Source organism: Anticarsia gemmatalis, chromosome 14 (genome assembly GCF_050436995.1).
Source record: "Anticarsia gemmatalis isolate Benzon Research Colony breed Stoneville strain chromosome 14, ilAntGemm2 primary, whole genome shotgun sequence".
Lineage (NCBI taxonomy): Eukaryota > Metazoa > Arthropoda > Insecta > Lepidoptera > Erebidae > Anticarsia > Anticarsia gemmatalis.
In genome coordinates this window covers 559,706-587,083 of record NC_134758.1, presented here as the reverse complement: position 1 = coordinate 587,083, position 27,378 = coordinate 559,706, and the positions used below count along the sequence as shown (strand labels likewise).

Below are 27,378 nucleotides of genomic sequence, written 5' to 3'. Positions count from 1 at the left end.
TAGTTTCTGAGATATAGCGAATAAAGTGTTTCCACCCCCTTTTCCAAGATGGCGGCCGGGGGACAAGAGTGGCAACCCCACAAACTTTAAGTTAAGCTTCTATTGACCCCCCCTACATGTTCCAAAAATAAAATTGCGTCCTCTAACAAATGCAATATTCGGCCCTCAAATTGTAACATTTCAATGGACTACTTGGAAATCTTTGAGGTTTCTCTGAAACAACTGCATTAATTTAATTTAAATTATTTAACTTTTATCAGAAAATACGTATCGCAAATGTAACGTAGGTAATAATTTAGCGGTCCTTAAACAGAACTGCGAAGAACAACGCAACTCAGCTTAAATCTAACGCCGAACAACTGACCGTACTATCCTATATCTTGTGTCTCGGGGACTTTTACAAACATACAATCAACGGACACAAAGTACCAGACCCGAACTATTTATGGATCGCACAAATTTAATAATCGCACAAGGTATCGAACCCACGACCTCCCGAGACGATGATAGTGGCGTAGCGACTACCTTAACCGCTGCACCATGGAAGCCGTTATCCTAACTTAACCTATTTCAATTTATGTGTAAATATTTGGACGTTTTATGAACACCGAAATTATTAGCTGTAACATTCAACATTTATTTTATTTCAGAAATTTGCCACTGGAACTACAAAAGTGAGAATTAGGTACCCCGGCTAGAACCTACTTTATTAGTTTCGTCAATGGCGGACCTGACGCGGAAATGGGAATAGTTTCTTGAAAAGGTATGACATTTCACCGAGCAATGGATACCATCATATAATTTAATTTAAACTGAAAATGAACATGTTTACCGTTCGACTTGACGACTATAGGCAAGTGGCAAGTCCGTTCCTTCAACCAACAAATCATCTAAACAGTTTCTTCACTAGTTTCTAATTAGTAAATCAATAAACCGTACCAGCTAATAATACGTCACACCCATCGTTTAATATTAACAATGTGTGTTGCCTTAAGAAATCCACGTTTTGTACAAACACATGATCTTAGAGGCTCATTAGTTCCATACTTCCTCAATTAACAAGTGTCCGTACAATACTAGAACATAATTACAGCTGCAGTAAAGTTGTTCGACAAACACCGAGCACTCGTTTAGAGCCAGCATTTATAATAACATCTTCTAAGAAACCTTTAGGTGGTCGCAAACATTAGCTTTGTTTGAGCGCCAATTTGGACTGGCCAAGCTTTCATACTTACCAACTTTATCACCCCGGAAAATACTGGAAAATAAACCTTATTATGTAAATTTTAAAGGCTAGTATTCTTTCATAAGAAAGCTGCATTCATGCTCTTAAATTTTAATTGCGAAACACAGCGGACCCACACGTGTTGTGTATTCGCGAATGTGTTAATTCAAAGCATTGCAGTATGCTTTTAATATGCACTTATATGGCGTGCACATTCCTTAGCACTTACTTTTGTGATAAATACCTACTTTTATTATGAATACAAAGGCTCAACTTGTGATTCACAGTATCTACCTAATCCTATGTTAGTCGCTAATTATAAGTTTCCCTCTTAACCAAGGGCAAAATACCTATTTTACGGCCGGAAATCCTCCCGTACAATTATCAGATATGTGACCAAATTTAAGAACAAAAATAAGAATAATCTACATAGGTACCTTACCTTCTTATGAAACGTGAATAATAGTCAAAGAACATAACGTTAATTTAAACACACACTCGGTTTGAATGGGGATTGTTCACTTTTTTTTAAATGCTGTAATTCGAAAACCATTTCGAGGAATAGTGCTCCTAAACATTATATATTAATTTTTAATGAAAAATATGAACAATCCCCATTGTGAAAATTGCTGTACAAGATTTCTGGTCTACGAAGATTTTTCTTGAAAGTGTTGCTATAATACAATCAGTAGGCGTAGTGACTTTAATTAATTGATTTTTAATAAAATATAGTGAACTAGGTCCCCGCCCGGGCGTAGTTCAAGGGTTAAGTTCAGCATGTTAGGGATAATATTTCCTTTTTAATGCTGAACGACTTTTTTATGTAAATTCAACGTTTTCTCACTAAAAAGAGCCGCACAGAACGTCAAAATGGGTCAATATGTTGGAAATCTTATATTTTTGGACTTGTCTCTGATTGTACTATTGAACGGCAAGAAATACATACATACACAATATCACGCCATACACCCGCGTTTCGTCATTTACCATGTAAGCCCTATGTAACGTGGGGCAGAGTGGCCTCTGTGACGCGGTCGGTAGTGTATGCGACCGCCGTGCGAGAGGTCTCGGGTTCGAACCCTGGGTCGAGCCACAAAGTAAAGTAACGGACTGGAGTGTACCTGTGTATTGTGCTCTCACTTGGACACTTTAAATAAAGTCCTTCCGTTGACCAGCTTCATTGAAACTGACCTCCCGCACCGTAGCTGCATCGGCAAGGACATTATTATTAACATGGGGCAGAAATGTTACGGGGCATAAAATAAAAAGTATGATTTATGAAACTTAATTACATTTATTGGTGACTTATAACTAAAATTACTTCTAACAGAGCCTCGCGGCTCTAAGATCATATAACACCTAGCAGTTCTGTCAGTCATGGCTCAGTCCAATAATATTGCTATGTACAACACAAAACACTCCTCAACACGAGCTAATTTAACAAACACGAGATAAAGGTTATTTATTAAATAAATTTTTTTTAACAGGGGCGAAAGCACATTAATTTTATTATTAAAATTTGCTGCCATCGGAGGGTTGACAGACACTCATAGTATCAAGTAAGCTTTAAGTAGTTATCAAGGAATTGTACTAAAAACATTAATTAGCGCCCCTAGCGTATTTTAAAGAAACTAATTTTTGACAAGCAATTTCAAACGTCAATGTTTATACGAAAATGTTACGATAGTATCTAGTGGAGAAAAGAAAATTTTCTACGATATCGTATCATAATTTTTGACTGTGCAATAGGCAGACAGACTGCTTCGATTTAGTGTGTAGTATCCATTGTGATGATTTTTTTTCCGATAGACTTCAGATATTAACTACAATTTGAATTTATTTACCTATACCTAACGGGCGTAATTAGAGCAGATTTTTCAATGACACGGAATATTTGAGTGTAATATTTAAGGTGAAACCTTATTATTTCTATTTTATGAGTATCCTCATAAGTTTATTATCTTAGGCTAAAGCGTCAATTCGATTGGGTTAAGACACATTTTTAACATTGAATGTTTATAGCATAATCTACGATAAGGTCGCAAGGCAGGTTGCGATCGCGGTCGGTGCAACCTGTAGCAAAACGTCAAGCAAAACAAGGTGAAAGTGCATGCTCGCGTAATAGACAATGACTTGAGCATGCATTACAACGCTTTTTTGTACCTATTTGACTTTTGCGGATATCGCGTAATGACAATATCTGTCGTGTGTCGAAGATTTTGGTTGCGCGGTGTAAGAAGGGGCTAAAAATTGAAAATGATGCATCGAACAGCCCATTGGTTATAACTGCAAGTTCATGCTTGCTGCATAATTTATGTGCGCCCAAATGTATGCAAAATTGATAAAACTTTAACAGCTAATATTGCACTAGCATAACCACAGTTGGCACTTGAGGGACACACATTAGCTTGCATAACTCTGAATCAATGTCCCTAACCATCAAATATTCAAAATTTCATCAATTCTCTAGTGTTAATAATAAGTAGTTCTAAAATTTCGATTCAGTAAATAACTTTTTATAGACGACACAATGCAAGTAACTAAGCACACAAACAACTTATTTTCACACTTCAGTACCTAACATGCTACTAAATAAAAAAGTGCATACAAATGCATTTCTAGCGCCAAATTACCACACGAATCAATGACGATATCAATATGAAATCTGTCATAACCTACTATTTAACATGGAGACTAACTACGCCCTGAACAATACTTTCCTAAGAGCCATTACGTTAACAGAACTACTGTGTTAAGTCCACTTCTCATTTAGGTTTCGTTTCTTGGTCCGTTACGTATCTAATGTAAATCGTGTCTTCAGGTTTCGGGTCTTCAATCTGTGTCTCATCGAGCTGCGAGCAAGCAATCGCTAGAGCTGATCCGTCGTGAGAGAAGCTAAGAGATGAAACCGCAGTGTTGTATCGATGGAATTGACAGAGACGTTTCTTGTTGAATCCGTCCCAAATGTTGACGTAGCCGTCGGAGCCGCCTGTCGCGAATGTGTTGTAGACTGAGTGGAAACTTATTGCGTTCACTGGGTAGATCTTTTCTAGGCCTGGAAGTCGAAAAAATAATGTACCGAGTTAGAAAGCAGTAGACAATAAGTTGACAGACTGAGTAGTTTGTTAGAGTGTCTACCAGCTAATAAGAGCTACTTGAAACCAGAATCAATAATAGGGACGGATGATGATTTATTATGTTCCAATGACCAAGATCTACAGTATAGAGAGATTGATCAAAGATTATTTTGACTTGTTTACCTCACCCTGACTATGGCAGTCAATTATCTCCTGGGCAAACCTTTAGTTATTACAAGATTAGTTTCTTACTTTCATTTTCATCTCATAAACTGTATACCATTTTTAAAAAGAAAAACTATATTTACACTTAATTCAACTAACGCTAATGAGTTTTCGATTTTGCAAGTTCTTTACATACCTCCATCTTTTATCCTATGACACTTGAACGCATACTTTTTCTTTTGAACTTCAGGGTTACTATCCAAGTACTCGACAGCCACTCTGCCTTCAATAGAACTGAGCACATATCCCTGTTTATTAGGGAACACTCGGATGCATCTCGTCTGGTACTTTAATGATGATTCACGTCTTTGGTTCACGTGACCCATGTTTCTAACATCCCATACAAAGATCTTGCGGCCAGAGGTGCCTACTACAAACTTCTCGCCAACTATGCTCATCGTGTAAACCTGGAAATAGAAACAATCATTTTAGGAGTAAGAAAATAGTACATTTGCCTAATGACATCTTTAGTAGGTTTTTGTTTAGTATAAAAGTGCTTTCGGCTCTAAATCAAGTTAGGTTGGAAATACCAATAATTGATTTTCAAACACTTAGTATTGAGACTGTTTACATAACTTAATGCTCACAAGAATCTACTGAATAGTGTATTTGGTTACTTATTTGCATCACCATCATCACTGTGGAAATCATTTTATGTGTTTTAATACTACAGTAGTAACTTGATAATGATTATAAAATATTCTTACCCTTTCATTTCCTTGGTTATAAGTACCAACACAGTTAGGTACTCTGCTATCCCACATCTTAACAGTGCCATCCCAACTGCCAGTGAGCACCGCATTCACCTCAGTGGCAAACTCAACACATCTGATAGCACCTTTATGCTCCCCGAGTACCGTCTCTGCACTCGCATTCAGGTCATACATCTTGAGCATCTGGTCCAAACCACCGCTGTATGAATGGACTGCATCCTGAAAAGTTATTACAAGTGTGATGAATGTATGTGAAAGACTTCTCTATTACAGGAACAATAGAGCTCAAAAAGGCTCTGCTAAAACCTTAAGGTCGTTATATGACATAGACTATGTGCCCCCAGCTTTTCAAGGCAATAATGTGGTGTTTACAACACTAGAGTCTGCAAAAACAAATGAATTCTTACCCTGAAGCAGACATCCAGAACGGGGAGTTCATGACTGTATTTATGACGCTCCGTGTTCGATGTCACGTCGTACAGTCTAACAGAACAGTCCCAGGACGATACCAACAGAAATTGATTAGATTTTGGAGCAAATTTGACGCTGGATATAGCATCCTCAGGCAAGCTTTTTAATTTAAATTCCGTGCGGGACTCCGCCACCCGCGTAACAGTCATTGTGGAAGCAATTTTGTTGGCTGTTTGGAAATATCACAAAAAATAAAAAAGGGCTCTTCGTTTACGAAGAATTTAACAATTTTTAACGTAAATAGCGGCTTAACCGCAAACTACCCATTCGACAGCGAGTGACAGACAGACACAGATAAAAAAAAACGTTTTATATGTCATGAGATAAAACAAAACGCAGTCATCAGACAAAACTATGATTCAATATCACTAATTTAAAATAATAACGAACCAAACACCTTACTTTTCTCTACTAAGAATTTATTGTGTAAGATATTTTGAACGTTCGTTCTATATTGTATAAGAAATTTAATTTACATTTTTACGTTTGATGACGTATTAATATAAAACTGAACGTACAACTTTGAACGCAACTTAGTAATTCGTTTTACTTTGGTTGAATTTATTTTCCTGCAAAGTCGGCACAAAAAATAAGTCACGAGTCAACTAGCGTTCATAATTGCTGCAGTCAGATCTACAACCCAAGACCGAAGAATTTATTGAAAAAATATTTTAATGATTAGTGATTGTGTAATCCTGTGACACTACTGAACGCATCTTTATAATTGACATGTTTGTGATGAGGTGTGAATCGTAGAAGAAATCTCCGTCTCGCAGAAATGATTTCACAAAAATCTGCAGTCCCGTAAAGTTTTGTGATGTTCTATTTGTGCTATCTCACCACGAACATATAGGAATACGAATACAATATAACAGTGCCTCAGTAAATAACATAAATGAATACAAAACCACCGCGCAGCTAAGTCGGTTCCAATAGGAACGAATGGAGTGATCAACTTATGAAATAACGATGCAAACCAACTTGAAAACTAAAGAAATGTTTATAGTCAGAGCGCTAGAAAAGATACTGGCCGACAAGGACATCAAGAGGTCCTACCACAGCCAGCTGAAGAAATCCTGCGAAGTCGCGTTAGGTGAGTGTTGGTGACATTTTACATCACAATAGCGTATTATATCGAATAGTCAAGTGGGCATGTATGTATTATCACCTATCACTAATTAGTTTAAAATGTACAATGCAATAGTTTTGTAGATGTTGATAATTTATTAGATAGTGAATGTATTGACCTTGGTTATAAAAGCTGGAACCTACTTTGCGTTATCGTAGTATCGTTAATACGCGCTTTCGACAGAGTCACAGAATACCCAGTGGATCGAATGTCAGTGATGTGTGGAAATTCATTAAATTAGTGTGAAGTATTCATGACCTAAATGTATATGTAGTATGTTTACAACGAAGTATCTGATGCTTATGTTAGGTTAGTACATAGAAGGTTGTATTACATGGACACAGCTATGCACATTTGTATTTAGCATGTGATAACACTTCCCATGCTGTTTATGGCAGGATTTTGTCCAAAGTACTTTATCATGCAAATACAATACCATATAAGTGCATCCTTGACAGTTAAATTGTCAGATTATAATGTATTCGAGCTCACAATATTAATATTGATTTGATGTTTTGTTAAACAGTGCATGCAGTTCTGATTTGAATCCAATAGTAAAGAAATAAGTGTGTGTCATTAAAATGTGATTTTCTTAACGTGATTGGTGAATATTATTTAGACTGCTAGTGATGTTTCTTATTGTGTTTGATGTTGTTACTTCATGTTACATGTTTAAATAATGAAGGATTACTTATATAGTATTATGTGTGAATGTGAGTGTGGAAATAGCCATCTATCTGTAACTGTCCCCCAATAATGACTAGTTCTAGAGTAATTAACCTGTAAATCCTTGTAACAAGTAATGCCCACTAACATGCGAGTTTTTAATAACTTTTTGAGCTAAATGCAACATTCTTCAACAGTAGCCATGTAGACAATATTATTATGTATATCAGTTTTTATCTATATATAATCATCTCAGAGGAACGACTAACTCTAACATTTATGTATACAATCACAAAACTACTGATATGTAAAATCAGTAAAGAAAGTCAGTCTTCAGTCATTTACAATGTCTCAATAAACAATAAAATTTCAAGTGTTGTGATAAAAACACTTCACTATGTGTACAGCTGATAAAATCAGCGTTCACCTGAACTTACATGCAAGCATTTGTAAAGGTCAAATTGTATTGATTATTTTTTACTGTAGGCAGTCTAGGCACAGTAATGGATACTTATTAATATTATAAATATGGGTGTTTATTTGTCCAGCTTTCATGACAAAATGGCTGAACGGGTTTGGGTAAAATTAGTAAAATATAGCAGGGTGTTCGTTTATCATCTGGATTAGAGCATAGGCTCATGTTCTCTAGTTTTCTGCCTACCCCTATGGGAGCCACATGATTTTGTACATGTATGTAAGAAAATAGGCTAATACTGTTTTCGAAACTTAACCTCACACCAACTGTAAAAGGGGATGAAAATTTGCAGTATGGTCTAGTGATATTATGGACTATTTAACACTATTATGTTACTCCTACACATACTTCTTTAGTATTCCAACAATTTTGCACCTACATTTGAAGATTATTAAAAAGTATGTCCTTTTAATAATGATAGGTTATTGATAAGATATCACAGATTAAATCAGTGTGTGCCACTTTCCAATGCATTGACCAATCTGTATATTTTATTTAAGAATATTCTAGTTGGAAAGTCACAAATTATTAATCAATTCAGAAAGGTGAATTTTGAAAGGGTATGTTACTTATCATAAGCTAATCACAATTAAAGGTATTACAGTGTACTGTACCTACTAGTCAGTTGGAGAACATGGAAACAGTATCAGTGACAATATATTGCTATTTATTAACTATTTTTATTAATATAGATGTGTAGAAGTCAATGTTGACTTCCTTATGCTATGTGGTTAGCCACAAATAGCAAAATAGTTTTATAATATTAGATTGATGCAGCCAGGGAACTTTATTTTAAATACAGATGTAGTGAGGCCATAATAGTACTTCAGAAAACACTTACATTATTATTTATGTATTCATACATTTATTTTCTTATTGCATCACTTTCTATTGTGTGAGAGTCAATGTACTTGTTTAATGTCTTTTGTTTAAATATCTTAGTTTCTTCAATTGCTTTTTAATCAAATTTATTGTAGGATGTAACTTTTATCTATTAATACGACACTTAGTACAATAAATTGTTTAACTTATTTACACAAAGATAAAGAAGCAATTAGGTTTCTTTTACCAGCAGAATATTAAGGCAGTGGCAATATTTCGTAATAAATTAACTTCAACAACGACATTATTGGTTGGCTGCCAAATAATTTATCATATTCTTTATTGTTGCAGAGGAAATAAAGACCGAACTCAAAAATGGTGGGCAAGTGGAGTCAGCAGAGAGCCCCACGTCAGGGACACTTCCATTGCCCAAAAATGATGCATCCAACATCATCACGGCAGAGAAATACTTCCTACCATTCGAACTGGCGTGTCAGAGTAAGGCCTCTAGGATAGTGGTCACTGCTCTGGACTGTCTACAGAAACTCATAGCATACGGACACCTTACTGGAAACATTCCTGACTCCACCACACCTCGAAAATTACTGATCGACAGAATAGTCGAAACAATATGCAGTTGTTTCACTGGACCACAGACTGATGAAGGAGTCCAACTCCAAATAATTAAAGCATTACTAACCGTCATCACAAGTCAACATGTCGAAGTTCACGAAGGCACTGTTCTGCTTGCAGTCAGAACATGCTACAATATCTATCTTGCAAGCAAAAACCTCATCAACCAGACCACAGCGAGAGCAACATTGACACAGATGCTTAACGTCATATTCACGAAAATGGAAAACCAAGCTATCGAATCTGAAGCAATGGGGAATAATAACACTAACACAGTAACAGAGATACCCCACAAAATACCAAATGGCAATGTTGTTTCTGAAGAAACGCAGAACAATACAAACGAAGAAGAAAAAGAAGTTGAACAACCGCAAGTTGATCAAGTTGACGAAGTATTAGAAGCGAAAATTATTGCTAAGCAAATTGTAGACTCAGTTATAGATAATGCCATAAGTATTGCTGCTAAGAAAACCGAAGACACAACAGAAGGATCCAATGGGCCTGACAATAATGAAAACCCATCTGATTCTCAGGATAGTGTTAGTGTGTCTCAAGAAAGTAATGGACAAGTTCCTACTGAAGCAGCAATGACGAGAATACCCTCTCAAGAGAGTGTAGATGTCGCTTCAGAAAATGACAACTCTGTCACAGCAAAATTCACGCATGTGTTACAAAAAGATGCTTTCTTAGTATTTAGAGCTCTCTGCAAGCTGTCCATGAAGCCTCTCCCTGAAGGCACTCCGGACCCTAAATCTCACGAATTAAGGTCCAAAATCCTTTCTCTTCATCTACTTCTATCTATCCTACAAAATGCTGGCCCAGTATTTAGAAACAATGAGATGTTCATCACAGCTATAAAGCAGTATCTTTGCGTGGCGCTGTCAAAGAACGGCGTCAGTTCTGTACCAGAAGTATTTGAACTCTCATTGGCTATTTTCTTAGCTCTCCTTCAGAACTTTAAGGTTCATCTTAAGAAACAGATCGAAGTGTTTTTCAAAGAAATCTTCATGAACATTTTGGAGACATCGAGCTCATCGTTTGAGCACAAGTGGATGGTCATCCAGGCATTGACCAGGATCTGTGGTGATGCCCAAAGTGTCGTAGACATTTATGTAAACTACGACTGTGATCTTTCAGCCGCCAATCTCTTCCAGCGGCTAGTAAATGATGTTTCAAAGATCGCTCAAGGGCGACAAGCGTTGGAATTAGGTGCTACACCTAATCAGGAGAAGTCAATGCGTATTCGTGGGTTAGAGTGCTTAGTGTCGATATTAAAATGTATGGTCGAATGGAGCAAGGAACTTTATATAAACCCGAATCTACAAACCACTCTCGGTGAGAGAACTGCTAAAGAAGACATTGACCACCACAGTATCAAATCCCACGGTGGGTCAAGTTTAAGTCTGGTCTCCACTGGCTCCAGCAACATTGGAAACAGAGAAACCTTAGATTCTCCTGAACAATTCGAGGTTTTAAAACAACAAAAAGAAGTTTGGGAAACTGGCATTGACTTGTTCAATAGAAAACCGAAACGAGGGGTCGCCTTCCTACAAGAGCAAGCACTTTTGGGAACATCTACAAAAGAAATTGCAGAATGGTTACTTACTGATGAAAGACTGGACAAAACATTCGTTGGCGAGTACTTAGGTGAGAACGATGATCATTCCAAGGAGGTTATGTACTCCTACGTAGACTCCATGAACTTCAACAACATGGATATTGTAGCCGCGCTAAGATATTTCTTAGAAGGATTTAGGTTGCCAGGCGAAGCTCAAAAAATCGACCGGCTAATGGAAAAATTTGCATCGCGCTACTGTGAATGCAATCCAAACAACACACTCTTTACGAGTGCCGACACCGTCTACGTATTAGCGTTTTCCATAATAATGCTAACGACAGACTTACATTCGCCACAAGTCAAGAACAAGATGACAAAAGAACAATACATTAAACTAAATAGCGGCATCAGTGACAACAATGATCTGCCACGTGAATACTTATCGACTATCTATGACGAAATCGCCGGACACGAGATCAAAATGAAAAACACTTCGAAGCCCGGCAAACACATGATTGCTAACGAAAAGAAACGAAAATTGATCTGGAATATGGAAATGGAGCAGATCTCTACGGCTGCAAAGAACTTGATGGAATCTGTATCTCATGTTCAAACTCCATTTACGACGGCGAAACATGTTGAGCACGTGCGACCTATGTTTAAAATGGCGTGGACACCTTTCCTCGCGGCTTTCTCAGTTGGGCTTCAAGATTGCGATGATCCTGAAATTGCATCCCTATGCCTAGACGGTATCAGATGTGCTATCCGCATCGCTTGCATATTCCACATGTCGCTTGAAAGAGATGCGTACGTGCAAGCTCTCGCACGCTTCACGCTATTAACGGCTAACTCGCCCATCACAGAAATGAAGGCGAAGAACATCGACACTATAAAGACACTGATCACTGTGGCGCATACAGATGGCAACTATCTAGGAACGAGTTGGTTAGACGTCGTCAAGTGCATATCCCAGCTTGAGTTAGCGCAACTAATAGGGACAGGAGTGCGGCCACAGTTCTTATCGGGATCTGGAATCAAGCCTCAGCCAGACTCGCTGAAGTTCAGCCTCATGTCGTTAGACCCTAGTGTTAAAGAACACATCGGAGAGACAAGCTCGCAGAGTGTCGTCGTGGCTGTAGATAGAATATTCACAGGATCCACCAGATTAGATGGTGATGCTATTGTAGATTTCGTTAAAGCTTTATGTCAAGTATCATTAGATGAGTTGAGCCATCCTACGAATCCTCGAATGTTTTCACTGCAAAAGATTGTAGAAATATCTTACTACAACATGGGCCGTATCAGGCTGCAGTGGTCTCGAATATGGCAAGTGCTCGGTGATCACTTCAACAAAGTAGGATGCAGCAGCAACGAAGACATAGCGTTCTTCGCAGTTGACTCATTGAGACAACTGTCTATGAAGTTCATAGAGAAAGGCGAGTTCGCCAACTTCAAATTCCAAAAAGATTTCTTGAGGCCATTTGAGCATATCATGAAGAAAAACAGTTCACCGACAATAAGAGACATGGTTGTGCGCTGCATCGCTCAGATGGTCAACTCACAAGCACCCAACATCAGGTCAGGTTGGAAGAACATATTCTCAGTATTCCACTTGGCTGCCAGCGATCAGGATGAAGCGATCGTTGATTTAGCATTCCAAACTACGGGCAAAATTATATCCGAGTTATACGAAAAACAATTCCCTGCAATGATAGACTCCTTCCAAGATGCAGTCAAATGTTTGTCGGAATTCGCATGTAATGCAAAGTTCCCTGATACTTCCATGGAAGCAATAAGGCTGGTGAGGTCTTGTGCGACCGCAGTCGGAGCGTCCCCGCAACTGTTCGCTGAACACGCGGGGCTGGAGGGAGAGCCAGGCGCTCCCGAGGAGGATAGAGTTTGGCTTCGAGGATGGTTTCCTCTACTCTTCTCACTGTCTTGTGTCGTCAGCCGCTGCAAGCTAGACGTGCGCACACGAGGTCTCACTGTCCTGTTTGAGATTATTAAAACGCACGGTGAATCATTCCGTCCGCATTGGTGGAGAGATCTATTCAACATTCTGTTTAGAATCTTCGACAATATGAAGTTACCTGAGCACCAGTTAGAGAAGAACGAGTGGATGACTACGACATGCAATCACGCGTTGTACGCCATCGTAGACGTTTTCACGCAATACTTTGACATTCTTGGATCACTATTACTAGAACAATTGTACGCTCAGTTGCACTGGTGCGTGCAGCAAGATAACGAGCAACTCGCGAGATCGGGTACCAACTGTTTGGAGAATCTAGTCATATCGAACGGTACCAAGTTCAACGAAGACACGTGGAGCAAGACGTGCCAGATCATGTTGGACATATTCAACAGCACTTTACCGACCACTCTCCTCACTTGGAAGCCAGACGAGAACGACGACGCTGAGACGCCACACGTGCGTCATGGTATATTAAAGAAACCTCAAGGTGGTGGAGACGAAGTCAAGTCTTCCAATAGAGTATTCAACAGTCTCCTGATTAAGTGCGTGGTGCAGTTGGAGCTGATACAAACGATCGATAACATCGTCTTCTACCCGGCTACATCGAGGAAAGAAGACGCCGAGACACTAGCGTTAGCCGCCGCCGAACTGACCGGTGGCACGCCCGGCACGGAACAAGAATGTCAGCGTGAAGAACAAGGAATGTACAGACTGTTGAGCTCCCCACATCTGCTACGACTCGTCGAATGCCTTATGTGCAGTCACCGCTTCGCTAAGACGTTCAACACTAACAATGCGCAGAGGAATGTGTTATGGAAGGCTAATTTCAAGGGTTCAGTGAAGCCTAACATGCTGAAGCAGGAGACACAGTCTCTAGCGTGTGTGTTGCGAATACTGTTCAAGATGTACAGTGATGAAACGCGAAGAGATCATTGGCCAGCTGTTCAGAAGAGTTTGATCAATATTTGCTGTGAAGCGTTGGAGTATTTCGCCGGAGTGACGAGCGAGGCCCACAGAGACGCGTGGACATCGATCCTGCTGCTCATTCTCACAAGAATACTGAAGATGCCAGACGAAAGAGTAAGTACACTTGATACTTGACAGCTTGTTTACTCAGTACGTTTTATCGCGGCAATATAAATGGAATTAGAGTGTAGATATTATCTACAATGATAAATTATTACTTGCGCCGATTGATTAAGAGTTTACACGTTTTAAGGATATGTTTATCGTCTTCTTTTTCCGATCAACCTTAAAATTATGATCGGAGCCTTGATACCAATTGAATATATAAAATCTTGCAACATAGCTACTGAATGAAAATGATTGTATCTTTTGAATTATCATTTTCAGAGAAATAGATTTCTAATTCGATTAAGCCTGTATTTGAAAACATGTGACTTTTTTTTTCATACAAACCAATTTAAAACTATACTTTACAAAAAAACGTTTAAATATAAATAGGTTTTTACATTTCCTTGAAACATTCCCGATTACGCTATGAGTTAGTGACTGCTATCCTCGTGAAACAAATAATGTTATCCTGTTCACGTTTCGTTTTATCCGTTTGCGATTAACGAATAATCATAAACACGTGTGTTGCGTGCGGAACGACTAAAATAGACTGCCTAATACTCCCTGTGGGGTCTAGCTTTTTTAATTTATGTGCATTCACATTCAGTAATTAAATAAATTCACCGCTATGTTTATAAGTCGAAATTGAAATGGCTCTCGGTATTACAGCCAAAATTTGAACAGTCAAAGAGTATGATATCATTTTTTGTCAATAAACAAACCTTATCGCTCGGATATGAACGATTATTTTGTTGTCATAAAACGTTTGCCGTGTGTTTCCGTTTAGTAACGAACAACTCATTTTATTAATGTGATGCCACGTGATTTGAGCCTTATGGGTTTATCCAGAATTATACTCGTTTAACAATGGTTAAGGGTTTTTATTAGGAATACATGGGCGTTCACTCATTTTCCCTCGAAAAGTTAAAAAACCAATACATTTCCCAGCCTGCCTTATAGGTATTAGTAATGTATGTATGTGTATGTTTCAGTTTGCGGCACACGTATCCAGCTACTACCCGTTGCTGTGTGAGATCACGTGCTTCGACCTGAAGCCGGAGCTGCGCTCGGTGCTGCGGCGCGTGTTCATACGCATCGGGCCCGTGTTCAACATCGTCGCCAAGCCGCAGTAGCACGGTAGCACCGCACCCGCGCGACACACACATACAAACAATATGGCCTTATAGTTCTCTAGGATATTACACTATGACTTTGATGTTAATGTTAAAACAAATAATACTTCGGTTGATTCCTTAAAATTTAATGTAATATTGACAGCAATCAGTACTTGAGTAGTATTAAAAGTGATCTATCATAGGGTGTAGTAGTCTTATTTTCTAATTTATATTATAAATTATTGATTTGATTAATAAATTTTAAATTGTATATTATAAAGCATAGAAGTTGTATCTATAAATTATTATAGTTTATTCTGTATATTTGAAAGTTTTTACTGTCTGGGGAGCTGAATTCACTCACTGCTGCGGTTGCTTCGTGTTTTTATTTTAGCTAGACTGATCGGACTGTGATTGTGAAGTTATACTTTCCCACGGCTTTCCATGTTTATCGTTTTTAACAGAGTGACTTCAGAACTCGCACGCAAACTGATTATTATATTATTCCTTAAAATAAATCATAAATTTACACTGTGGTGTTATTATACAATCCTGAGTCCTTCAATGGACCTCTCCAGAGAGTCCACATCCCAGATGACAAGTTGTCCATCAAGACCAGTGGTGCTGAACTTGCGGGTATTAGCCTTGGTACCCTCAAACAGGCTGATGGAAGTGATAGCATTCTGATGAATAGAGTCAAGGAAGGTGTCATTAGTTTCAATGCGTGCCTGACGATCCAGGGACTGGAACTTCTTCATGGCAGAAAGACCACCAGACTCCTTTCTCTGAGTATTATCCAATTTGGCAACAAAATTGATCTGATTGCCATCATGGCAGTATAGAAGAGGAATGCAGCTATGTCCTGCCACAACAAGGGAGTTGTTGGTGACCCAACTGCATCCCAAGAATGGTAAGAATTCAGTCTTCAGTTTAATGACAGCTTTTCCTTGAGTAGCATCTGCTACATTTATGGAGCTGTCATGTCCCACCCATGCGACTTTGTTCCCGTCTGCTGAGAAAGACACACTGTGCACCCATCCACCTCCATTGGGAGTATTGGGGAACTCAGCCAACAATTGGCCCAATGGCAACTTGCTTCCCCATACATTTGGTCCAGGTTGGTCTTCAATATCCTTGATATAAGCGGAGAACACCCTGACCTTAAAATCAGCAGATCCAGCAACCAACAACATGTTATTAGGATGCCAATCAATGCTGGTCACAGTTGAACGAATGGGCTTCTTGATATGCTTGGACACCCACCAGTTGTTCTCCTTTTCAAAGTAGCAGATTGAGATCAACCTAGCTCCAGAGCCAACAGCAAACTTATTCTCCATGGGAGACCATTTCACGCAAGTTGCAGCTCGGTTGATACGCAAGAGTACCAAGGTGGTATTCCACTTGCCATCTTCGTTCTGAGTCCAGACGTAAGCATTGCGGTCTACAGAGCAGGTGACAATGCGGTTGGTGTTTGGAGCCCAGTCAATGCCCATCACCTTCAGGTCATGTTCAACGAGGTTGTTGGTCTGCTTCCAGTCATTACCTTCCTTCTGGTAGATATGGACCTCATTGTTGTTGGGCGAAAATGCAATTTCTGTAAAATCAATTTGATAATTATTAACCAATAACATTTAAGTTTAGAACTGATAGATAGACTAGGTACTTAACTTGTCTTGTAAATATTAATAATTAAGGGGATTAGAATTCTATAAATTACTTTCTCTACATATTGTCACAAATTATTTTTATCTTATAAAAAAATCTATAATAAATATTATGTTACTATTAAGTTCATATTTCCTTGAAACAGGTAAACCGATCTCTTTATACGAAATTTATTAAAATACTTACGCGTTCTATCCTTATTCCACGCATGACAAGTCACCGGCGCACATGAGTCACCAAAAGTTAATGTTTGAGACATGATTGATGTCCTGAAACATGAAAAAACGATGTTATTACGATTATATATAGTTGAACTTCGTTTACATTAACGATAATAACAGCTTAAAGTTATAGTTACCGTAAATTTCTAAGCAGAAGGGAAAGCCGTCACACCCAAGATGATATCAGATGTTGATAAGCAGAAATTCGCGGACTCTGGGCAGTCGACACGAATTCCTGCAATCATATACGGGTTAAACACTCAAGACACTTAAAACTAGCACTGAATTGTAGAATTTAAACCAATATAATATACAAACCTATTTATTTTCGAAAGGAAATCAACGTCGATTGACGGAATGTCAAGTAGACAGATGTCGACAGATGATGATATTAGTCAGAGACAGTGATACAGACCAAAGCTAAAGCAAAGTTCTGATTCGGCAATAGACGACTAAGCTAGATTAGTAAAAACGATGTTGCAAATAATTTATACAAAATGAATCGACTACGAATTTGACAGTAGGTTGAGCTATTTTGACTTGATTGTGAAATTGTGAATGAAGAATTGAAGTGCTACCAAAACAGATCTCAATTTAATTTATAGCAAAGTTATTGTAAAGATACCTATATCGCAAAAATGTCTGGTAAGTATAGATACCGTGCAATAAATAGAAGTTCTCTTTTTCTACTTACTTTTCTTTCATGCCATCTGTATCTTTCAGTATAAACATGAAGCTATCTTGTGCTAACACTCCATCTAGTCTTTATTTTGTCAATAAAAACAATTTCAGGACGTCACCATCACCGCGGCAATCGTGGCAGAAGTTCAAATTCAAACCACACGTTATCTTCAGTTGCACGGGAGACTGCAACTTCGTTACCGGCGGATAGCCCTGTTCTAGCGATCTTTAAAGCCGCCGCTTTGAAACTAAATGATCGACAAGATCGACATGAGAGGCTCGTGAAACTATCCAGAGATATTACTATTGAAAGCAAGAGGATCATTTTCTTGTTGCATTCAGCTATTACGTGAGTATATGACAAAATATAAGTTTCCTAGTATATTCAATATTTTTTATATTGTATATAACTGCGAAACAATCTGTTAGTCCATTAAAATTTTATTCCATAATTGATTGCAGCAAGGAATCTCTGGATAAAACACTGAAAGAGGCTGATGACCGTATACAGAAATTGATCTCAGGGCCAATCAAAAGCATTGGTTTGGAACTGGAAAACAGTCCAGCATATTTACATTCTAGAGCAGTCACTGCAGGCTTTCAAGAGTTTATTGAGGCTAGAACTCTTTACTCATTAATGGCCACAAAAGAGATCATACCATACACAGAAGTTCAGAAAGAATTTTCTTATTCTGTTAAGAATGAACAGGAGGAAGAAAGGAGTATTGTTACAATGATTCCAGAGACAGACTACATGTTAGGACTGGCTGATTTAACTGGAGAGTTGATGAGGAAGGCCATTAACAGTATTTCTAGTGGAGACAGTGATGAATGCTTCCATGCTTGTCAGGTCGTCAGGGATTTGTATACTGGCTATTTGGGTAAGATATTTTATCACTATCAAAAAAAGTTTGACTCTTTTTAGAGGTAGTTTGTGAATGTAAAATATGCTAACAATTATTGACCTGCTTCAGTTGTAGTTAATTAACTTTGCCATGCACCTCAATATGTAAGCCTCCCCCTTTATATTTTCTTGTTTACTATTAGTAAGTATTATTTATCCTTTTTTCATAAGAGTAATCTGATGCAACACATAATAAGATTGTAAAAATACATTTACTTTGTGTAATACAACATGTTTAGTGGTGTATAAAAAATATGCATTCTAAAAAATTGGTCTGTGTCATCAACTTATTTATAATTTTTTTCTTAATTTCAGGTATAACAGGTACGCGCCTAATAGGCAAGAAACTGAACGTCACTCGAGCAAATGTGTTCAAAGTAGAGATGGCAGTATATGCTCTACGTGTTAGAGGGGGCGAAGCACCCCCGACCCTGTTATTACCCGCCGCGCCTGCGGAGTGGGAGGCTTCCGGCACGACCAACTTCTCAGACGACGAAGGCTATTATTAAAGACTGTTATGTTAAATAATAATATAAGCTTCAAATCATTTTATTCAGTTTTATTTTACATCAAAATAAAATGCCTTCTCTCGTGGCAGTAACGCCTCATAACGCAGTTCCTTGTGATTTCGCGTAATACTAACTAGTTACTACAATCCTATTCTATAGGCCAACCAATCTTACGAATCAACAAAAAAGTAATGAGAAAAAAATAAAAATTAAAGTACATTAATAAAAAAATAACATTTTTATTCATAATTTAAGTAAGTATATCAGTTTTGAGAGAAATCCTGGCTGTCAGTGACGTCACTCGACGGCTGCCACTCATCCGATTCATCCGTTTGGTATGGATCATCTTCAGACCCCGAATCGCCGAAAGATAAATCCTTTACGATAGGTTTTCGAGCCCTTTTTCCTGTCACTATCAAATCAGATTGATCGCCCCCACTGTCACTGTCATCCGAAGATCTTTTCCTGATTTGTTTCCTTTGTTTCCTTTGCTTCCTTCCCTGACCTGATCAAATTAATCTTAATTTAAAAAATTATACTCGTCTCTCTGTAACCATGATTGTTATTCGATATGAAAGCGATTAGAACTCGTAATCATAATCGACACTGTCGCCGTCCGAGTCTTCAACTTGAAAGTGATCATCGTAAAAGTTGACTGAATGTGCGTTTATGTAGAATATGTTTCCGTTACGTTGGACTACTTGCATACCTGGTGAAAAAGAATGAAGTATTTTAGATATCAAGTTTATATACTAAGGGACATGCATTTACAGATTGGAGCCTGATTATTTCATAAAATTGATATCAGACAAAACTGTGACCAAAAAACTAGCTAACAATACAAACTACAGTTCCACAAAAAATTCTATAAACCAATACACTCATGCATCTAATGTACACTACTAACTTTATGTTTTGTTTTACAACTAGAGCTTCACAGGCCAGGGTGCACTACTTTGTTTTAAAATCATCATCTACACTGATTGGTACAAGAAATAATTGCTTTTTATTGTCTAACATGCTGATATCCAATTAAACCTTAAAATTATGCCAATAAGCGGTCCTTACCTGGTCTCCTTGCGTTGGGGTCCGGCGGGTTGACCCCAGGTGGGTGTTCATGCTGCTGCCAATGCCTGGGGTCCGCCTTGCGACACGCAGCGCCGTAAGGACATATGCCACGTGGACCCACACCCCAGTCACTGTCTGTAGGGTGACTGAACTGCGCTTTGTGTTGCGGGTTGCGTCTGTAAAATAAGTTTAAAGTAGTTTAATAATACAATAATTTGTGATATCAACTAAATAATAAAAATATCCTATGCAGTAAACTTTGATTAGTAAACACTATAACGGAGATGTACGCGTCTGCGTCCACGAACTGTTTGTGTTTAATACCTATAATCTATTATGGAAAAATTAACTACTTGAATCATGTTCGACGACAAAACTACAGATTTAAATAAGATGTAGGAGGGATTGTAAGGAAAGGTACATCTATATTTTTTCAATAAACATCCCTGCAAGTGCAAGCTAAATTGACCTAGCATAATATATTTATTAAGAAGGCAAATATCAAGTAATCTTACCTATAGCAGTTGGCTCCATACAAACACCGTTCCCTCATGGGCGCGGCAGGTTTGGGAGGCGACGCGGGCGCAGCTACGTTTGGTTTCTGATCTTTGCTATCTGTATCAGATCCAACCTGTGGGTTTTAAAATTATGTTAGTCTAAGAGATAACATGGATAAAAATTGTATTAAAACGGTTTTAGTTTAGTTGTAGTCAATATAAGGATTAGTTAGTTACACAAGAACAAGTTAGTAAGCTTCCAAATGTATATTTACATAGCAATTTTATTAATGATTCTTTTCTTTTTGACGAAAACAGTTAGTAAGGTGCTAATATATTTAGACACTCTATGCCTATTAGGTGAATAGCAGGATAAGCCCTTGGGCATTCCCAAGATAAGCTATTTATTGCAAGACTACTGTTGGCTGTAGCTGGCTGGTATATCAATGACATTATTATTAATCAAAAAGACCTGTTGTCTAGCAAAATCGCAGCCTATAGTTTTAACAGCAAAAATATCAAAAGAAAAATATAATTGTTCTTAAAACCTGATCATTGCTAGGTCCAGCCTTTGCTTCAGGTGTCTGTGGTTCAGTTTTAACTTTCTTTACGTCAACTGGACTGGAATCTATCGCGTCATGAGTTCTTTTGCTTGGAGTGGCTGTTCCTTGTTTTTGGGCATCAGCATTATAGTTTTGTGTTGAATCTTCATCAGCTGGTGGCTCTGGAGTTGCCGGTCTTTGTACAGTATTGTCAGGATTATAACTTTCTGTTGATTCTTGATCAACTGGAGCATTTGGTTCTGCACCTAAATTTAAATTAAAAAATTATTTATTAATGCCAAAGATTTGGTTGAAACAGACAAAAAGCGATTTATTCAATGTAATCGTTTAAAACCACACCAATTTATAGTGCTAGATTTAAAATGCAAAAGTTACTCTCTCAGTCTGTCTTATCTGTTTCAGATTGCTAAGATTATGATCACTTACCTAATAATGATGGGGAAGCAGATCTATTAGGTTCTTCAATGTCTTCACTCATATCAAAGTCAATAGCTTCATCATTGTCTGACGTTTTGTCCTTGTCTTCTCGTTTTTGTTCATTATTGTCTTCTCTTTCTACATTTACTTCTCCATCTCCTACTTCCTCATTCTCTTTGCTTACTTCTAAAGGAGATTCTGGGATGTCTGGACAATGTATGACCTCATACCAAAAGTTGTCCGGTATTAATCCGAATTTGTCACCATTGTTGAGAGATATTGTACTGTTTTGTTGAAGTATTTCTGTGTCTGTTGTGTTCTTCTTTATGTAGAAACATGGGTTTTGGTGTAGCTGTAATGATATAAATTTTTATTTCCATGGAATTCAGCAGACTTGACCATGTAACTTGTATAATCAAACTTTTGTTACTGTATTAATAAATATTGTTATAAATTCTCACTAATTAACTTCTGAGACTTGTAAAAATTTTATGTGCATTTGTGTGTGCAAGTGAAGCCCATTTTAATTTACAAATATAAGACATGAAGTCTCCATACTTTCTAATTACTATTATTATTCAAAATTTCTTACTGATTTAAGTGTGACAGTATCATCTGTGACTTCCAGCTCTGCATGGTTTCTAGATACACGCTTATCTGAATCATCATCCTGAAATATCAACAAATAATTTATGAAAAACAGTTTATTAATTAGTACTTTTATACTACATTATTTGAAATTTACAATAGATAATAGTATAAAAGGTCAGTCAAGCGAACTAGTTTAGCTTTAGATAATGCATGATTGTAAAAACCCGTATGTATTACTGCAACGATGACTCATAGGGAAATCGGAAACTGTTAGATAAATCTACATACCTATACGAGAAAAAACAGTAAGTTTTAGTTATATACTGCATGGTTTTATATTAATCTTAAAATAATCATGATTATAATAGAAGTTTAGTATAATACTTACATGCAGAAACTTTCCCCGACCGATTATATGTTTACCGGTTACAAGCTGTATTTTAGACGCTTCTTGTGCGTCCACGCGAATTAATTTAAACACCATGTTAGTTACTTCTGCGTTGCATTTATATAACACAATAACAACACCACCGTGAGAATATTTTGGATTATTTAATCACAAACAACGTCGCTCAACGACTTGTTTCTTGTTCAAACTTGTCACTTGTCAACAAAACTGAATTAGGTCGTGGTTAGACTAAACAATCTATTAAAAATGTACGATAACTTGCAGTCTTCTGCACTAGAGTATAAATGGTAATAATATAATTAATAATGACTAACATTTAATCACATGTATTTTAAGTTCTGAAGTAGTTTGTTTGAATTCAATCAACGTTCATTCAAGAGTGTGTTTTCGTCCTAACTGCCAATGTCAAACAATTGACAGTGTCAGCTGATGAGCTGCGTTTAGTTATGAAATATCCAAACTTCTCTTGTGCTAACAACAAATTTTTATGCAATATTCAAAAGAAGTCGTAAAAAACTCGTTTTACACAAGTAAATTCATAACGGACAAGGCTTAAAAACAAAAATGTATCGACTACAGCTGTTAAACATGTTTCGAATAAAATAGAGTAATTAAACGTTTAAGGGTGGCTGTCAAAAATCTATTGTATGTTGCTGAACTTTTTGCTTTAGTGTTTACGTCGTTATAATATAAATAAAAATGATTAAAACAGTGGGTCTAGGTTCTCATAAGCCACTATCTGGGCAGTTGTACAAGTACACAAACGTAGTGAAAGGATGGCAGCAGCGATGGTTCGCGGTGGACCCTGAAACTGGGGTACTGTCCTACTACCTATTTGATGGACCTGGAGATACTATTCCTGCTGGACAGCCGGCTAGAGGCGAGGTAAATATAGTTAACAGTGTTTGATAACTCTACTCTACATATAAGTAGCCGTGGTTTCAAAATAATGTTAAATAGTTAAGAGATGTTGTTATGACAGTGATAATTGCCTCCAAAGCAGATGAGAACTTCATACGGGTCATTCTCATTCTTTATTCTATTAGGTATTCTATATGATTTATTATTTATGAGCAATATAGACTCTACCTACTAAAACAATTTAACCTATGTATATAGACTCTTTATCATAGATATACAAGTATATATCACCTAAAGCATGTTCAACTTGTGAATTCCAGGCTCATTTAGCAGCAGCAGTGATCTGTCCAAGTGATGAGGACTCCCGTACCTTCACAATCAACTGTGCTTCCGGAGACATGCTCAAACTGAGAGCTACTGATGCCAGAGCCAGGCAGGAGTGGGTTAATGGCCTGAGGGCTATTGCTGAGATACATACTAAGGTAATAAATCATTATTGTACTGTAACTATTTAACATTATCTCATGAGTAGTGTAATATTGGCCAGAATGGAGAAAACAAATAACTGAAATTTTAAAGTAGAAAGCATTTCTATTAGTAATAGATTAGAATGTTTTGTTTGTTCTTTGTGCAGCCCATAGTGCTTGTAAAATGCTTAGTAAGAAATTTTTAGTCTCAGCTTTCAGTTTGAAGTGTCCAAAAATTTATAGTTATTTTTGTTTTCAGGCAATGGGTGCTAATCCACCTCTTCAGCCAAGAGAACAGCTTGCAGTTCATGATGCTATGGCATCAGCCAGACAGCAGCTACAGGCCACAGAGCTCAGGTATGTAGTTACCTTGACCCACTAACCCCCCGTTTCTAAATAGTTTATCTATTCAATAGCGTTACTACTCATACAAAATAACACTATTGAATAGATAAACTATTTCTAAATGTTTCTCAGAAACCGGGGGTAAATAAAGTAATATTGGCAGTCACAGCATTTGCTAGTGTTTGATACTGATTACAAGTTTTCTTTAACACTGTAACCAGCCCTCCATTATTTATTGCATCAACATGTCTTCACTCAATGGTTGTCTGTAAGATATTGTCTCTGTGCGATAAGGCCACTAATTATATCCTATTATAATGTTCTTAATGTAAATGAGAGTACTATTTTATACAGTGTATACTGTACAATTAAGAGATGTCATTCCATTTCATTACTGATTATCCAAGTTCTAGAAGTTTTCAAGTAATAGCATTTGTTATTTCTAATTTCCAGTGATGCAGCACTAGCAAGATGTATAGAATCATCAGACTCACCATTCCCACACACAGATCCTGATCTACTATTATTAAAAGTAAGTTTTTATTTGGTTCTTACAGACTAATATGCTATTCATAGTTGTTGGACAACTCAATCTTTAGTTGATTTTAGCAGTCAGTGAGTACCATATGCAACCCAGTGACTACATGCCTAATTAAAGCACCTTCTAAACTATAGAAAACATTATAAATTTTTTAAATTATTTGTGTGATCAATAAATAGTTGTTTTTGGGTCTGATTGTACTTTGTGTCCATTATTTGTATGTTTGTAAAAGACGCCAGAACTCACGAGCAATAGTGCGGGAGTTATCTTTTTTTAAAATAAAGAAAATATACCATAAAAGCAGCAGGGACTATATTTATTTGTTTTTCTTTCTTTTTTAGGCAACATCAGCAGCCAGTATGCAGTGCCTTCTCCAGTGTTTAGGCATCTTGCACCGGCAGCAGCAGTACGCGACTGTCAGCGTGTCTAGCAAACATTCCGAAACCGACAACCATTAGATAGTCTTATTGTACTGATAGTATTATATGTATGATGTGGAATAATACACTGTAATGGGAAAAGGTGATGAAAGAGTACTTTTTTATTGAGAGGGATAAAGTCTAGTCCGAATGTTGTTCGTCTGGTTGCCATAGTACAAGGTTTGCTTGGTTTGGAATCAGATGATGATGTGTGAGCAGTCGAAAAACATTTTTTTTTAGTACTTTTCATGGGAAAATGAAACCCCTATTTGAAGTGGGTTTATATGAACACGAATCATTTAGGATTGATAATTTCAAATAATGTGGGTTCAGTCAAAATAAGACCATAGTGAATTCAAGTTAATTTACATTTAGTTGCTTATTTAAAGAAGACAGCAGAGCATTCATAATCTCGATTTTACAGGGCATGAAAAAGCGTTATTTCTTATGCTTGAGATGTTGCTGTTACCTGAATGGTGTATTATTCTACATTGTACTACATTTTATTTATAGCTTAAATGACAAACGTTGTTAACATATCCTCATGTTTTCCTCCTAGTTTAAACATTGGTGTGGTATAAATTGTAAATATTTTTATTGTAATTATCCTTATTTAAAATATAATTGATATCCTTCTACATTATTGTAAATTTTTGAATTTATGGATTTTTTATTATCTGTTTAGGTACATTAGTTGGTTTTCTGTACCTAATTTATAGTGGAATAATGGCAGCTAATAAAAGTCTTCTTAAATAGACGTCCCAGTATATTTTTTCTATTTACCTGTACAGTTTACAATAGAGGACTACTTTACTAAGTAGACTTTTTAGCCAGCTAGAGGGTATACTTTAACAACACTTCTTGAGAACCGAGATTACAGGATATTAGAGAGGAAGGCTTTATATTTGCCATCCACACAGTCTTATCTTATATGCTTTTGAGATTAATTTATTTTATTTTAACTTGAAGACCAATAAGGTTCTCTACTACTATACATATAACTGCCAACTGCTTTCTCTGGATCTATTGTAGGTACCTGTTTAAAAAGTTGGGTTTTGACATCTTATTTTTGTCTTTTGTTTTTCTATTTTCGGTTTTCCGCCCATTTGCATTATTTTTATTTTACTGCTTAATATATCTTTTAATTTGACAACGAAAAGGAATAACAATGTGTGACCAAGAATTCAGGACGCAGCGGATTGATCCCCGTTATCCATTTACAAATCAAACAGTGTGAGTATCCAAGGCAATTTGTACTATAAAGCTAAGGCTAGTCTCGTTGTCATACGCTGGGGTAGACACCCCAGCGTCTACACTTGCCTACTCCAAGGTTTCGCAAGAAAGCTCGTTGCGCAAAGAAAGATAATATTATTTAAACTTTTGGTAGCCTCAACTTGAAATTACGTTATCAACATGTAGGTACCCGTGTATATATTAGGTGCGTTTTATACAAACTTTCTTTTTTATTCACCACTAAGCATGGCAAGCAGGTAGGTATCAATTCTGAAGATGTCAAATAAGTAATTATTTTAATTCGTTTTATTTCAGAGCATGTTATCACAACTATTGTGACTTCTACAAATGTCAGCGACTGCTTGGTGAAGTCGACGACTGCAAGATATTCAAGCGATACTTCGAAACATTGTGTCCAAACTTCTGGATTGAGCACTGGAATGAATTACGAGAAAAACAGGCTTTTCCTGGACCCATATAAATTCTTGTGTTACAACGTAATATAGAACACTATTTTACGTTTTTGGAAATTAAATTGTACGGTTTCAGTTCTATCTATTTTGCAATGGCTAGATATTGAAGGTTTGGATTAGAAGATACCTAATTATTTTCTAGTTGACTGTGCAAAATCGAAGAAGTACTTAATTAGCTAATTGAAAATAAATTTAGGCACTAAAATTTTGATGACTCTTTCCACCTTTAAGTTTCCATAAGAACTGATATTGTATGCTTACTTTTTCATGTTTATGAAGAATTATTTTGATTATATACCTACTTATTGCTTTTTGTGAAAAATAAAATACATTTTGTTATAAAATTTTTGTTTTTC

The 27,378-nt window shown here is 37.0% G+C and overlaps 6 protein-coding genes across 8 annotated transcripts; 3 read left to right on the top strand and 3 right to left on the bottom strand.

Annotated features, from left to right (window-relative positions):
- Positions 1 to 2,499: 2,499 nt before the first annotated feature.
- Bub3 (mitotic checkpoint protein Bub3) lies at positions 2,500 to 6,012 on the bottom strand. Its single transcript, XM_076122855.1, has 4 exons — positions 5,648 to 6,012; positions 5,235 to 5,459; positions 4,664 to 4,934; positions 2,500 to 4,280 (listed from the first exon to the last, which is right to left on the bottom strand). Exons 1-4 carry the CDS (start codon positions 5,858 to 5,860, stop codon positions 3,991 to 3,993), a joined length of 999 nt encoding a protein of 332 aa, XP_075978970.1. The 5' UTR covers positions 5,861 to 6,012; the 3' UTR covers positions 2,500 to 3,990.
- Positions 6,013 to 6,354: 342 nt separating this feature from the next.
- On the top strand, positions 6,355 to 15,687 carry Sec71 (ADP ribosylation factor guanine nucleotide exchange factor Sec71). Of its 2 annotated transcripts, none has more exons than XM_076122454.1 (3): positions 6,355 to 6,804; positions 9,155 to 14,049; positions 15,036 to 15,687. In XM_076122454.1, exons 1-3 carry the CDS (start codon positions 6,681 to 6,683, stop codon positions 15,174 to 15,176), a joined length of 5,160 nt encoding a protein of 1,719 aa, XP_075978569.1. In that variant the 5' UTR covers positions 6,355 to 6,680; the 3' UTR covers positions 15,177 to 15,687. The 2 variants fall into 2 exon arrangements, with proteins under 2 accessions (XP_075978569.1, XP_075978570.1); XM_076122455.1 differs by lacking the exon at positions 6,355 to 6,804 and adding an exon at positions 7,122 to 7,149.
- Arpc1 (Actin-related protein 2/3 complex, subunit 1A) lies at positions 15,289 to 17,494 on the bottom strand. Its single transcript, XM_076122458.1, has 4 exons — positions 17,363 to 17,494; positions 17,182 to 17,279; positions 17,010 to 17,092; positions 15,289 to 16,752 (listed from the first exon to the last, which is right to left on the bottom strand). The coding sequence occupies exons 3-4, from the start codon at positions 17,080 to 17,082 to the stop codon at positions 15,701 to 15,703; spliced, it is 1,125 nt and encodes a 374-aa protein (XP_075978573.1). The 5' UTR covers positions 17,083 to 17,092; positions 17,182 to 17,279; positions 17,363 to 17,494; the 3' UTR covers positions 15,289 to 15,700.
- Positions 17,495 to 17,539: 45 nt separating this feature from the next.
- On the top strand, positions 17,540 to 19,178 carry Trax (Translin associated factor X). The gene is made up of 4 exons (XM_076122459.1): positions 17,540 to 17,689; positions 17,837 to 18,074; positions 18,188 to 18,606; positions 18,945 to 19,178. Exons 1-4 carry the CDS (start codon positions 17,683 to 17,685, stop codon positions 19,136 to 19,138), a joined length of 858 nt encoding a protein of 285 aa, XP_075978574.1. The 5' UTR covers positions 17,540 to 17,682; the 3' UTR covers positions 19,139 to 19,178.
- A 183-nt stretch (positions 19,179 to 19,361) lies between these two features.
- LOC142978140 (uncharacterized) lies at positions 19,362 to 23,078 on the bottom strand. 2 transcript variants are annotated; one of them, XM_076122456.1, is made up of 7 exons: positions 22,663 to 23,078; positions 22,276 to 22,353; positions 21,693 to 22,035; positions 21,252 to 21,511; positions 20,722 to 20,837; positions 20,207 to 20,382; positions 19,362 to 19,643 (listed from the first exon to the last, which is right to left on the bottom strand). In XM_076122456.1, the coding sequence occupies exons 1-7, from the start codon at positions 22,756 to 22,758 to the stop codon at positions 19,402 to 19,404; spliced, it is 1,311 nt and encodes a 436-aa protein (XP_075978571.1). In that variant the 5' UTR covers positions 22,759 to 23,078; the 3' UTR covers positions 19,362 to 19,401. The 2 variants fall into 2 exon arrangements, with proteins under 2 accessions (XP_075978571.1, XP_075978572.1); XM_076122457.1 differs by having other exon boundaries at positions 19,504 to 19,847.
- A 220-nt stretch (positions 23,079 to 23,298) lies between these two features.
- On the top strand, positions 23,299 to 26,073 carry LOC142978144 (oxysterol-binding protein-related protein 11-like). The gene is made up of 5 exons (XM_076122460.1): positions 23,299 to 23,568; positions 23,865 to 24,026; positions 24,271 to 24,368; positions 24,810 to 24,888; positions 25,239 to 26,073. The coding sequence occupies exons 1-5, from the start codon at positions 23,383 to 23,385 to the stop codon at positions 25,353 to 25,355; spliced, it is 642 nt and encodes a 213-aa protein (XP_075978575.1). The 5' UTR covers positions 23,299 to 23,382; the 3' UTR covers positions 25,356 to 26,073.
- The last annotated feature ends 1,305 nt before the right edge of the window (positions 26,074 to 27,378 follow it).